This window comes from Oxyura jamaicensis, chromosome 6, assembly GCF_011077185.1.
Source record: "Oxyura jamaicensis isolate SHBP4307 breed ruddy duck chromosome 6, BPBGC_Ojam_1.0, whole genome shotgun sequence".
Taxonomy (NCBI): Eukaryota; Metazoa; Chordata; class Aves; order Anseriformes; family Anatidae; genus Oxyura; species Oxyura jamaicensis.
This window is the reverse complement of record NC_048898.1, coordinates 33,224,243-33,238,519: the sequence shown is the minus strand read 5'-3', so window position 1 is coordinate 33,238,519 and position 14,277 is coordinate 33,224,243. Positions and strand designations below refer to the sequence as shown.

General features: G+C 43.7%; 1 protein-coding gene across 3 annotated transcripts in view; it reads right to left on the bottom strand.

The window, feature by feature from the left end:
• The window catches only part of DOCK1 (dedicator of cytokinesis 1), a 271,261-nt gene that overhangs the window by 196,348 nt on the left and 60,636 nt on the right, over positions 1-14,277 (bottom strand). For all 3 annotated transcript variants that reach the window (XM_035329518.1, XM_035329519.1, XM_035329521.1), the window contains exons 24-25: positions 6,799-6,869; positions 5,202-5,308 (exon numbers count right to left, since the gene is read on the bottom strand). In XM_035329518.1, the coding sequence (XP_035185409.1) occupies positions 5,202-5,308; positions 6,799-6,869 (178 nt within the window). The remainder of the gene's footprint in view (positions 1-5,201; positions 5,309-6,798; positions 6,870-14,277) is intronic.

Sequence of the window (14,277 nt, the reverse complement as noted above, 5' to 3'; positions counted from 1 at the left end):
GTGAAGCCCACGAGGTGAATCAATCTTTAATAACTTACAAAGGCCCATAATGAGAGGTTGGAAAACGCTTCCCGTCGCCGGTAAGCCGCACTGCTAGCGACTGCTCGGAGATCAGTTGGGTATCTGCAGGCATGCAGAAGGCAAAACCGGCAGCTCTGCCCCCTCGGGGTTGCACTGCCTAGAGCGCTCGTTGATCAATAGCGCAGGTGTTGACATCGAATTTCTGGGAAAGGAAACGCTAACTGATTTGTCACACTCTCCATCTGGGACCACACAGCCCATACAAAGGACTGAGTTCTCCTGGGAAGACGTGGCAGCACTCCTGGGTGCCACCCGCCCGGCTCTCGGCCTTCCCAAGCACCGAGGGGTGAACGTCCGCTCCTTGCTGGGAACCTGCTGCAGGATGTAGGCTACGGGAGGATAAAACCAAGTGCCAAGGTGTCCTGGCTACTTCACTACTCAATAAAAAAGCCAGATCCTTCTCCGTGCAAAACCAAACACCTTCGTCCCGGTGCTTTCCCGTCGCGCGATGCTTTTAAGGCTGGATCACCTACCGCATCCCAGCGTCACCGGGAACAGAAACCGCTACTGAAACCATGCCAGAAGCAACGCTGAGGTTTTCCAGATACCTCCCATAAAACACGCAAGCACTAGAAGGCAATCAAATCCTAAGAGGGAACCCAACCAACACACAAATATCTTTCTTTATGTACATACCCGTCTAAATATATCTATTTCAACAAACCTAGTACTATCACAGTAGAATCTTATCTCCACGCAGCGCGTCCTTCACCATAAACTACTCTGACAAACCGCGCCTTGATTATTTACACCTACAGAGCAGGGAAAGTTGACCTTCCTCAGCCTGCTGGTCACAAACACCTCCCAGCACTGATGAATGGGAAGCCTTGATAAAGCCAGGCTCCTGCCCAAAAGGCAGCTGTGAAGCCAGGCGAGGAGCGTGACGCGCGATGATTACAGCAGCAACTCGACGGCCGTTCGTCCTCTGCTGCCCAAGTCCAACCCACGGTGATCGATGCCACAGCAACGCGCGGCGAGAATAAAATATTCATCTTTATAAAAGGATGCTCGGGAAGCACTATCAGCTGAGGAGCATCCAAGCACAGCTTCGATGAGACACTGACACGGGATCTGTGCTGAAGCCAAACACGTGCAATAAACGTTGGTCGATATTAAGCGTTTCATTTGGAGAGACCCCGATAAAAGTATTTCCTTCTTTTGTGGTTCATGTCGTTGATGTGGACAAACAAAAAAGCTGCGCTTAATAACTGTGCTTCTGCTACACAGCATGGAGATAAAGACTGTAAGTTTAGCCATAATTAAGCAGTAAGAACTCGTACAAATGCTGTGTGCTCTCTCCTAATATTTAATAGGCCAACGATTTCCTAATGGAGAAATCACTTGTTTTCTTTCCTAACTATTGCAGGATGCAGCAGCCACACAGCTCACTTGGTAATTAGCTGCGAGTCATTTGTAACGCTGAGCAACAGAGAATGCAAACATCTCTACAGGACAAAACAAATCAGATAAATCACTATTTATACAAACTGGGATTTTGAAGCTTCCAAAGATGAGACGATTCACTTAGCTACAAACCAAGCATTTACACATCTGGAACTGAAAACCTGCACTAGGTTATTATAAAGCTGCTGCACTCCAAGTCAGGAATGCCCACACGCATTTGGACAGAGCCCTACAGGAGACGTACGACACCCAGAACTGTTTCAGGTGCTCGAATTAAGAGACACGTCCTGCGTTTCAGGGTTGGTGTGGGGGTGTTTTGGGAGGCGGGAGGAAGACAAGAGGAAGAAGAAACAAGAGGGTTGGTTTCTATCAAAAGATCGCTGCTCTACACGGACAAAATATTTGTGTGTGCGTGTGCAAACCGTAAGAGATCCAGATAAAATGCTGTGACAGCAGAAATAGATCTTATTTATGCATTTTCTTGTATACAGCCATACATCCACACGCAAGCCTTGTATATTCACGCACCTTTCCTTTATCCAGATGTATACATAAGATGATGCATGGCTTATATAAGGACACACTGACGTGCCTAGGTCTCCACCGAACAAGGTGCATACAGGTTTCTAACCTAGTACGTCTGAAGCTCTGTTCAAGTCTGAAAATTAAACGACTCGCCGAATCAGAGCATTAACCACTGAGAACTTAAAACGCTTCGAACTGCAGTTAGCCCAGATGAGCACTGGGGTTTCAAAGAAGCATCCAGCCCCTGTGCAAGGGATTTTCTATTAATTGATATTCTCTATACAAAAAAAAAAAAAAAAAAAAAAAAAAACTAATTTTTAAACAACTTAAAATTTTGCTTGACAAGAAAAAAAAACAAGGACAGATCAGGAGCGTGAAGGTGTGATACACGTGTCGTCTGTGCAGAGGGCTGATCTCTACCTGAGGGCCTCTGTAAATAACCACAAGCTCGGATAAATATGCTCCTTGAAGTCAGCGGGCTCTTTTTCTCTCATCAAATACACAGACACACACACGCTCTCTCCCTATTTAACACGGCTTTGACTGCCTCATCACACAGGGCTTCTTCTCACTCCCCTGGGTACACGGGCTCAGTTATGAATCACTCTCAGGACAAAAGCGATGGAATGGAAGGAACGTACAAGACTTCCCTGCCAAGGCTGAAGAAAGCTTAATAATAAGTACAAGCTCCGCAGTGGAGAGAAGTAACCTTGAATTTCAGAAGGGAACAAATGTGACACAACATAACCAGAAAGCCAGTGAAGTTTTAAAAACGGATTCAAAAAATACTTTTAAAGACATACAGACCACAACACCAAAGTAGATTCACACCAAAAACCCCAAAGCCTTCAGATTTCATGGCGACCACCGAAGCATCCATCACTCAATGATGCTTCATCATTCACACACCCCCCTCGTCCCCACATCCTCCAAAGCCTGACGAATTCATGCATTTTGAGTTTTTGTTCTTCTTGAGACACCACAAATCAATCTTCCCTGCCTCTCAAGGCACAGAATTAGTGCATTTTCTCCACCTACGCTGATGAAATGCTGGTTGGTTTTTCGGTACGTTTTACAGCTTTCCATCAATTCCACCATCTCGTGCCACACATTGCTTTTAGAAAAGAAAATCTCATTCCTGTGATATGATGCAGGATCATACAGCTACTTAGGTGGAAATATTGGCTATCAGTTTAAAAATATTGAACAAACGAGGAGGAGGAAAGGCAGCAGAGCTCTGCTTCAGTAACACAAACTGAACCCAGCAGAGCAAGGAAAATCTAACTATAACAAAGGCCGGGGCTATTCTTTTCATTTATTTTTGAGGGACTTTTTAGTGTTTACAAAGCTTCCCAGTACGATTGATTCTGCAGGCACAAGCTTTACGCAGACCTATCGGTAGCACGAGAAGCTTTGACAGCAATGCTGTGTTTATTGACAGAGAACACCCCAGCCCCGTACAGGCGCACGCAGCCGTGCCAGCACTGCACCCAGCTCTGCGAGTGCCCTCCTGGGCCAGGCTTTATCCCCTGGCACGTGGCACTGCCCCAGCGGAGCTGAGCAGCGGGTGGAGTGAAACGAGTGCCCCACGCAGCCTGGATGGGCCAAACACACCAGCCTGGGCAGCACTGGGGTACACGTGCCTTGAATCACACCTCAACTGATGCATGTTAGACTTAGGACACTCTTATCCGTGTTACTTCAATGTCCTCCTCTCCAGCACAGGCAGATGTAATACCTTACATCACTGACTCCTACCCCGAAGACCTTGCGTTCTAAAAGCAGCTAGAAGAAAGCAAAGTTACTCCAAAGAGCTGAGAAGGTCAGAAAGGACACACGTTATAGTCCCATTATGTACACATCAGGAAGAGCAAACATTACAACAGCCTCAGGGAGACGTGAACCATTTCACCCAAGCCCCAGCCTTGCGATTCAAAGTAGACAGAATTATGTCCCTCGTTTGGTGTGGCTCGTAAGGGCTGAGCAATCCCAAATGGTCTCAAATGTGAAGGTCAAGCTGAACTGCGTTTGGAGTTGCTGGTGCAGTGGGTGGTGCTGTGGCTAGGAGAGCTTTATCCCTGCTTCCTCACCATCCACAGCTGCAGGAGGTAAATGCACAACAACTGTGCTCCAGGCCCACCTGAGCAGCAAGGGGAAACCCTGCTGAAGAAAACCTCAAGTGTTGAGGGAGAGCAGCAGGTAGGACTTGTTTCGGTAGTTGTACCAGGTCCATACAATACTCGAACTTCCAGCAGTGCTGCTGAACTGCACCAGGTGTGGAAGCACAAAGCTTTGTGAAATTAAGGAGCATGTGCAGCACAGACTGTGTTGGCTTTATGCTTTTTTTTTAAACTAACCATAAGAAGATAAAAGTTAGCAGGTGTGGTCGGACGTTAGCTGATCTAAGACCTATCAGTACAGAGCCAATCCACCAAGACTTTATTTTTTTAAATTGGAAGCACAGAATTTTGTTATGTCAGCACTTGGTGCCCTGTCACCAGCATTTCTGATCCACAGAAGAATCCAACTTTACAAAATGATTTCCTTTCAAATTTCCATGGCCTATTTGCTCCCTCATTGGCTGCGTCTGACAGCACACGGACACTGAGTCTCGGTTAGTTTAACTTGTAGTCACCTAAAAAAGAACAGAAGGTTTCACCTCAAACGAAGCCATCTGTAAGACAACCACTTGAAGTCATCTTCCACAATGTAAAGGAAGAGAATAAGGAAGAACGGATGGAGGGTTTAGATGTCGTGATGCAGGGCTTTTATGTTGTTTTACCTCCACTAGGGTACAACCGAACGGGAACGAACGATGTTTCAGGAAGGATGGACATCCAGAAGAGCCATTCTTTCTGCCAGACTTCACTGAGCACAAAAGCTGAATGCACAGCTTTTGGTAAAATTATCGTAGTTGAAGTTGTAACACATGCCAATAACGCCAGATACTTAGTGCCCTCTTAAATGAAAAATTACAAGTTTTTCCTTTCACTTCTTTATGATCTCTAACCTGCAGTAAGTGTCAATTAGCATTTCCCCACCGATTTTAAATCTCCTTGTCCTGCTAATGGAACAACCCTAACTGGTTACAACTTCTGCTGCTTTCAGCAGCAAGGACAAACCTTACAGCAGCAGAGGTCTGGAGACAATGAGTAATGTGACGGCGTAAGAGCCGCAAAGGCTCTGCTTACCGTGCTGCGTGAAGAGGTCGCTGTGAACTATTTCTATCAAGCAGTAGAGCTTCTGAATCGTCAGCCGGCTCACAGGAACGTTCAGGATGAATTCGGTAAAAAGTTTGCTATGCAAAAAGGGACAAGCGAAAACATATTAAACTCTCCCCAAAATATGTCAAAAAAAAAGAAAAGAAAAACATCCAATAGCACAAAAATACACAGACAACAGCAGACTTTCGGACAGGCAGACTCAATTTTCTTTCCCAGACACAGAAGACAGTTCACATTTTTGTAATATCCCTCCCTGTTTAATTCTTTTAGTTTCTTTTATCATAATACAAGACCATATAAGCCACAAAATTGAAAATGTGGAAGAAAATGATAGTTCATATTACAAGCTTTCACCAGCAGTAGAGCCACGCAAAAACACATATTTTAGGGTGACATAGGACCATCAAACTCATCAGCTGAGTTCCCACATTAAACAGTTTTTTTTTTAAAGAAATTTACAGTAATTTTGTATCATTTCCTGATTTTTTCCCTCAGTTTTTTCCCATTAAGGCTACGTTTCTAAGTATTACCCAATTTCAATACCGTAAGTGACAGAAAACTTGTACTGATGATGGGTAAAACAGGGCCGAATCCCAATATTTCTCATTTGGTGGATTTTCAACAATACTTTTACCACCACGTATCAAAATTATGATTTAGATCAGAAACCCTACACTAGCTATCTTCCCGAGGGCCGAAGAAACCATAGGAGTGCACGTAAATACATTGAAAGTACAGGAAGCAGAAGGTAGACTCCAGCTTCCTCAGACATTTGGAACATCAGACTATGTTTATAGTGATATAGATTATTTCTACTTTACCTTTTCATCGTTTTGGCAGAACACAGAAAATACACAGTTGTGTATATACACACAATATATATTATATAACTGATTGTGCAAATCAAATCAGTAAAAATCTGCATTGCTCATTTTTATTTCAGTTTAGACACCTTGTAATATCACTGGGAGAAACTCATTTTTTCTTCCCCTCTAAGTTAAAAGTGGTCCTAAACAAATAGCTTTGGTTTCTCTATTATTTTTTTGTTGTCGCCGTTCTAAAACATCTTCCTATTACGCTTTTCTATTCGCTATTAAGAGCGCTCCCGTGTTTATACGATACTGGAATGTCCATCCACAAATAAGGCCCAGTGAACAGAAGTAGAGTTATTATTTGCATCACGTAACTCAAAGAGTGATGCATTAAGTATACAGCTTTGAGTGTTTTGGCAGCCGTTCCTTGACTGATAATTGTTGGTACCTCATTATGTGGTTTTACTGGTCAGGACTGCAAAATTTATCAAGGCATTTGTCAACCCCTAATGCCCCACCTTACTTTATAAGCAGGATAGACGTGTAGTTCTGCAAGTAGTTGCAGAAAATAACCGAAGCGATAAAACATCTCACGTGGTCATATTTCATTGCCCTCATGCTCCAAGCCACCACTACACTGATAAAGTAATACATTAGAAATATGTATTTTAGGTACATATTCATAGATGTATATTTATTAAAATACAATTCTAGATGAAGTGCACAGTACGCTCAATTTGGTAACGACTTACCTAAGTTCTTTTGGATCAAATACTAATTTCACATCATTGACAATTGCTGGCAAGTATTTAAGTGCTGCCCCCTAAAAAAAATAAAAGAAAAATATGAGACTGAAATTCATGCCTCCTTAAATCTCATGGGAAGAGTACAAGAAGAGAATTACACATGTAATTGCTTTGGCTGAACTATCCCCTCTGCCTTCAGCTGAACCCTGTAACTTGCTCTTAGCCAATTTGGGGTAAAAGTTTCCTAACCTCCAAACTCCAGGAAAATAAAACTTTTAAGATTAAACAGAAAAGAAGGAAGAGGCAAGACGAGAGCTGGGGAGACTGATAGCTTATATCAAACTCTGATGAGCTCTTCCCAACATGTTAGGAATCCACTTTGTGTGCTGGGCCACGACACCAATGCTCCGTTCCTCTCATCACTTCTCCCTGTCTTCTGTAGAGCTGGGCAAGCTCCTTCTCCTCATTCTCCATGCTGTGGTTATTTGGGTTTAATTTTCCTTCCACTACGTCAAAACCAAACCAAACCCCATAACCTAAAAGTCTAAAACCCCATAACCTAAAAGTCTACACAAACAGTAATCGAAACAACAAAGTTTTTATTTTCTCTTTCATTTGCAAACGGATGGAAATGTCTCGTTTTAGCACCAAAGATGAGATAAATTCTATGTAAGAAATCCTCATGCAGGTCATTTTTGGTTTTAACCTCAACTGTAACAGCTCATAAACACACACAGCTTTTACCGAGGCCCCCCAAGCTCTCTCCGGCACCGAGCACCAGACGAGGAAGAAACGCAGTAATTCAGATACAAGCCACAACCACCAGACTCATTTCGCTTTGCTCTGCATTTTATTGATAATACCCAACGGTTTGATTACAGACATTTTGCTGCCACAAAAGGGGGGATGATTCATTCCTGCCGAGGCAGTTGTGTGTTGAATGCTGAGCCCTGGCAGTTTCCGTCGATGAGAGCCCCATGTGCTCCCCAGCCTCCTGCATCAGGAGGAAGGCGAGCCCTTCCACTCTTCCCTTTCATCACTTCCCTCTCAGCCTGAAGTCCGTGATGCGACGAGTAATTACGCTATACAGCTCCAGGGTCGGAGGAATTCAAGAGACAGCAAACTCCTGCTCAGCAGTAGTTGCTCGCAGGAGGAGGAAGAGCCCACAGGAGCAGACTGGAGGAACACTGCCCGACAGGCACATACCAAACTACTTCTCTGTTTTCCCAATAACCACCCTTTTCTGCCACAACACTAGCAATTTTAAATCAAATTACCCTGCTCTTGAACGCGCTAGGTCAATTGGTTGATTACCGACCCGAGGCCAGCGCAGACCAAGCTGTTAAGCAAAAAGGGAAAAAAATACTTTAAAACCCCCTATCAATCAAATATTTTAATCATCTTTCCAGCTAAAAATACAAGTACCATTAACGATTAATAAGGACTATTTTAGAGTAAAGTTCAGGTATATTATATAGCGTAATTATTTTAATTAAATCATTTGCATAGCTTAAGATTAGCAGAAGTATCAGTGATACAAAATACCTCTTTTCTTGAATAATGCATGAAGCAGCTATTGATTTCCATATTTCTCAATAAAAATGCAGATTAAAATTATTTTGGTTAGACGGCTGAAGGAGGAATATATCCACGGCCAAAACCACACCCAAAAAGGCAAGTTCTGGCAATTCTTTTCTGTTCATAATAAAGCATCATCAGATTCCTGATGCATCTTATACTGCTCTTCCAAAACGGGCACAAGTGGCTGCAAGCAAGCAAAGAACGCGGCCCTGGCACTGCCAGCCACCCTGGAGGAAAACACTAGGTTGTAGCAGCAAACACAATTCTAATTAAACTATCGCATTATGAGAACTTCAGTGCACGCTACACTCAGCTTCAAATCAGCTCATGTCCTCTTCTGCAATGTGAATGAACAAATTTGTTTTCCGCTGAGTGTTCGTTATTACAGAAATTCTGCTGAAACGGAAAAAAAATTATGAAGTGAAGCTTTTATAGCCCATGCTCGATGCTGTTCCCAAATTCCGTCCATCACCCAGAACTGAGTCAATACCCAACATTTCCCACTGTTTGCTCAAATAAAAGGAAAATGTATGTTTCTACCGCGCTGCTACAGTTTCAGTGTTTGCTTTTTGTTTAAGAAATGCAGTGTGTTGTGTTTTTTTTTTTTAACCTGCAGAAGCATTCGCAGAAGAAGTGGATTGAGGATAAGTGGAAAGAAGAGATTTGAATTCACAAGGCACCAGCGGTCTCTGCTTCTACGGAATGAGCTCTTCAGGAGAAGATGAAATCTGTCAAATAGCTTCAAGTGACAAAGAGAGAAAAATTGCCACTGCTTGCTGACCAGTTCTACCAGAGAAAACCACAAACATGTCACAGGTTAGCTGCGAATTTCAAAGCGTTCCAGCTCCTATTCATAGTCCATTTAAACTGTCGAGCTTGATTGTCAAACGTTTCCACGTACGCTTAGCGGACTACTTCCATGCTCAGAAATCAAGCTCATAACTGTAATTATGCAAATAGTCCCATTATGCACAGGCTTATGTGTTTTGATGGATGAGGACTCTAATGACCAGTTATAAACCGCAGCCATCGCTGTGTTTTTATTTGCTTATCATTCAAATGCATGTAGCAATAAATGTTTAGTAACATACTAAAAAGGAGCTTTTATTTTACATCTTGAATTACAATTCCACGCTGCGCTGGCACAATCATTAAAATTAACACTTTAATGACTTAGATGAAGCACTGTCAGGTGAAACTCTTTCAAACATCATTTTAAAGCCTGTGGTTACAGCATCTCTCAGCCACTTGGGTTCCGCTTTACGGACAAACCAGATGAACTTTAAGATCTTCAAATTTTAAGAAAACTGTACAATTTCCAACATCTCCAATCTCTGATTACTAACTCAGTTATAAGCCAGGCAGCTTGGTGGAGCAGCTAGGGCCTGTGGATACAAATTTATTTCCGTGGCTGTGTAGGAGAACTGCAAAAGTAAGAGCAAGCTTCGCTTACTTTTTTGGAACAACAGAAAGAACCCCAAAAGTTGCAGTACTACCTTTAGGATGTCGTAAGATTGAACAAATGACACTTGCAAGGTTTTAAACAAAATTTATTCCGAATACTGTCCTACAGGTTTTTGGCTTTAAATTCATCTCTCTATACTACATAAAAGCAAAACCACCTAATTTTAAAGTGTCAAGCCTTTCATTTCACACAGCATAGCTAGTCTCACAATTAGGCAGAACATTTCTTTGCCAAATACAGTATGTTCTAATGAACTCTTCTGTTTGATGAAGCTCTAAATTTGTTTTACCTACACAATCTGTACACAACTTTAATGTCAATTTTCATCTTCTGTACCACTCAACAGAAAGCACATACCTTCTCCACAAGCATTATCCTTGGCTGCAGTCCTATTAAGCTCATAAACCCAGCCAAATTAAGCCTTGTCAGCAGCTGGATCAAACGATTTCCAGGAATGCCTACACGCTATTTCTGAATTGCCCCAGCCTGCAGTAGTCCTTTGTTCCGAATCACAAATGCCTATGGCACAAAATGCAGCGTAAGACATCATAAAGCATCATTTATTCTATTTGTGTAACAACAGCCCTTCTCATGCAGGTCCTAAGAAACAGAAACCTCAGTCCATCGACGTATTTTAGTAGAGAACTTGTCTAAATGGAGGACAAAAAATGTTCACCTGTTGGGAAAGCCCTGCAGACTAATGCAGCCTGTTTTGTTTCCTCCTGCTGATGAGAATTACCTGAGCAGCTTGTCACGTATTTCTGTTTGAATACTTTTCTGTGGTTTTGGCAATAAATTATTATTGCTTATTGTTAGAGGAGAATAAGCTATGGATACCGAGAAACGCGTGGTGCTAAAAGCGACAGGAGTTATAAATCCAGGCACAGAAGAGAATTCTCATTAACGCAATGTTACCATCTTCCCCTCTGGTTCTCTGCGGTCACATTACAGGATCATTTTTATCCACACACCTCCTTTATCAGGATCATTTAAAGCGCAGAACTAGCTCGTGTACCGGCGTGCCTTTCCTCAGCCCCGCTGAAGCGCAGCACAAAGCCACGTGTAGCAGCAAACAGCCAAGTGAAGTGCAGGAACCCTGCTGAGAACAGCTCAGCTCCCTCACACAAACACCGCCTAAATCAGACAATCCTCAGAAATTCGATGCAGCTGGCTCAACTGCCCTTGTTTCAAAGAGATGCAAGAATAAATTACCAGGGAACATTTGCATTTTTATCTAAACTTGAAACATCACGCTAGGCTTCAGCCGAGCTCAGGCTTAAACAGTAAAAGGTTAAGGAAGTAATTATCATGCACCAATTAGCAGAAAATAGGAACGAAGTCAGGAGAGCTCACTACACGTGTGATCATTACAAACACGTATACGTGCTGAATGCTGCACACCTTAATCAAATAATTCTTAAAATCAAGCTAATACCTGACAAAGCAAACAGTTTAGTCTGCCTGCATCTCAAACCACTACAGCCCACCGCCGCCGCTCATCCTGCAAGAACCACTGGTTAGCAAGGTGACCGAGAACACCTCTCAGCTCAAACCTCTGTCTGAGCTTCCCTCTCCAGTTTGGACAATTGCACAGCTTAAAAAAGCAAATATAAAAGGTGGTTTCTGAATCACAGCTCGGGTTGGAGGGGACCTTACAGATTGCCCCCTTCCAACCCCACTGCCACCAGGGCAGGTCTCCCAGGGCCTCGTCCAACCTGGGCTTGAATACGTCCAGGCACAGGGAGCAGAACAACTGCCTCAGCTAGGGCAAACTCATGCAAAAAAAAAGAAAAAAAAACAATTTAATAACAATATAAATCTGTGGTTTTAAATTATTTTTTAAAATCATACTAACTTTTCAAATTAAATCCTATAGGATTGGCTACTGCTGCCCTAGGACGAATATATCTCTTTCACTCTTACACCTTAATGCTTTAACTGCAACATTTTGGAGTCCACTCAGAGCTGTAGATGCTAACAAAGCTCTGCTCAGATCTTGTTCCAAGAAGGTACAGATTGCGTTTACCAGAAGATACGTAATTGAAGACCTACAATGAGATTTTTAAATAAAATTTTAATAATTATTCTACTTTATTTTGTAATCGAAAGGCAATACCTCTACCCTGTGGAGAAAATAGCTTTTCCGTGTACATATTTAGGCAGGAGGTACAACCACATGTATATAGCATCAAGCGACCAGGTCTTCAGCTGCAAAGTGACCACTAATGGCAGTGACGAAGGGGGCAGGAAGCAGTCACCTTCAGATACCACCAGCAGCAGTGACAGACAGGCATGGAAACGCTTCTCCAAGCCCCAGGCCAACTGGAGGCTTAGGACAGCCCTGTGCAGAAGATCAGCCCGATGCCCTCCCCAGCCACAGCAGCCTCAGCAATGCAAAGCATCGATTTTGGGGCAGCAGAGGACTTGTCAGGCAGAGAGGGGTTTTGCTTGCTTCCTTTCCCCTTTTAAGTCACGAGAAAAATGTAATCAGTGCTGTGTCCCTAATGCAAGTTACCCCTCCTTGTAGTCAACAAAACCTCTCCGTGCCACTCTTTGTGTGCCCTCCTCAGAAAATACTCTCCATTTTGTTTCCTCAAACCTGAAGACTGAAGTCAGGTCCGCAAAGTACCTTAAACCCTCGTACAACTCATGCACTTTTCTTCTGATGCAAACTTTTTACTTTTCAAGGCTTTGGGTATGTCAATAAACAAGGGGTGGTTTAAATGCAAATTATCAGGTAACCGAAGAGCTGAGCGACAGCCAGCAACAGCTCATCAGCTTCCGCAAGGACATCAATATTTGAATAAAGAGCAATTCTTGCTAGGAACACAGGACTCCAGTCATTCTCCCCCTCGCAACGTCAGCTCGAAGGCTACTTCCTTCAGGTATGCTGGGAGAAAGCACGCAGTATAGCCAGCCCAAACAGGAAAGTTGTAAACATCCAAACTTTTCCGTGGCAGTTCTGCCTCAGGTTGATAAACTATCACGACACATTACGGTTTCTGTGAGGAAAAAAAGCAATATTCTAATTGGTGAATTAAGCACCTGCCTCTTTAACGTGAGGCACCTTCATCTTCTGGGTAGGTCTATTCAACTTCTTATCCCTCCGAACAGGCTGATTTTGTGTACACTTATTTAGCTTTCCCAGTGTAGGGCAGAAAGAAAAAAAAGCCTGGGACTGCTAAAGCTAGATCTACCGCTGGGAACTGAAGGACACCCCCAGCCGGCAACTTCTCTGCGTGTCACCCAGCCGCGCATCTGCTGGGGCTGCACCTCTAGGTCAGTTATGGAGCTGTAACTTTCCTCACCTCTTCCTGAACCTACTGACACTGCCTGCCTCCGTGGTCTCCTACAACAAGCCTCAAAGTGAAAAACTTCCCCTTTTAAGCCAACCTCCTCCTGCTTTCAGGTGAGGAGGAGCTCTGCAGGCCTCAGATCCCTCAGGCCATGGCCCCGTTCCCTGGCCCTGCCTCTCCACAGCTCCTGTTCCTATTTCCTGAGCTGGAGACCAGAACAGCACCCAGGACCGAAGGTGCAGCCCAGCAGGGCTAGCTAACCACAAACGACAGCCCTGCCACGCTCGATCTTTCTGGTGGACACCCAGCACCCTGCTGGTTCTTCACCTGCTACCACCCACTGAAGGACCCCAGAGAGCTGCTGGTTACGACCCAAGGGGCCTTTCCTGAACTGCAACCGCCAGCGCCGAGTAGAGCATCACACAGGAATTAACACGCTCTTCCTGAGATGTTTATCTACCCCGACACTCCCCTTTGTGCCCCCTCAGTTTCATGATGTCCTCCTGATGTTCCTCACCTACCAACTCCAGATCCCCGATAAAGATGCTGATCGAAGCCTCTAATTCCACCTCTTCCTGACGTGCTTACTGACAGCTCCCAGGTCTCCTCCACAGGTTGGCCAAGCAGTTTTCTTTCCAGAAGCCATGCTCGCTCCTCAAAACCCACCACACAACAACGAAAGCACCGCGTTACACCCCTATTCAATGATTTTATTCTTTGTAACAGAAACGCAGAGTTCTGGTTACTGAAAGAATTACGGTGCTTCAGTGGATATTTGAGCACAATAAAAGCAATCTCGCAAGCTGCAAAAAGCCAATACTAACAATTACATATTCTAAGAACAAGGTAATTAGAGTCCAAAGGAGATGAAAGTAACGAATTAACAATGAATGAAAGGTTGTGGAGGCTCCTGAAAGGCATGCACAAGCACACTTCTCAGGCAGCCTCACACGCTCAGCTCTCACTGCTTCACCTACCAGTGTATTTATTTCATGTAGTCAAATGCAGACAGGAGACGTACTCTGCACAAGTTTGCAGAGATTTGGATATAATGCACCAGAGACTGGGACAGACAGTGCTGTTGTATGATTTCTCTAGCCTTTGCTAGGAACTTTGTTGTCTTTTCCTGCATCTAATGTGAAT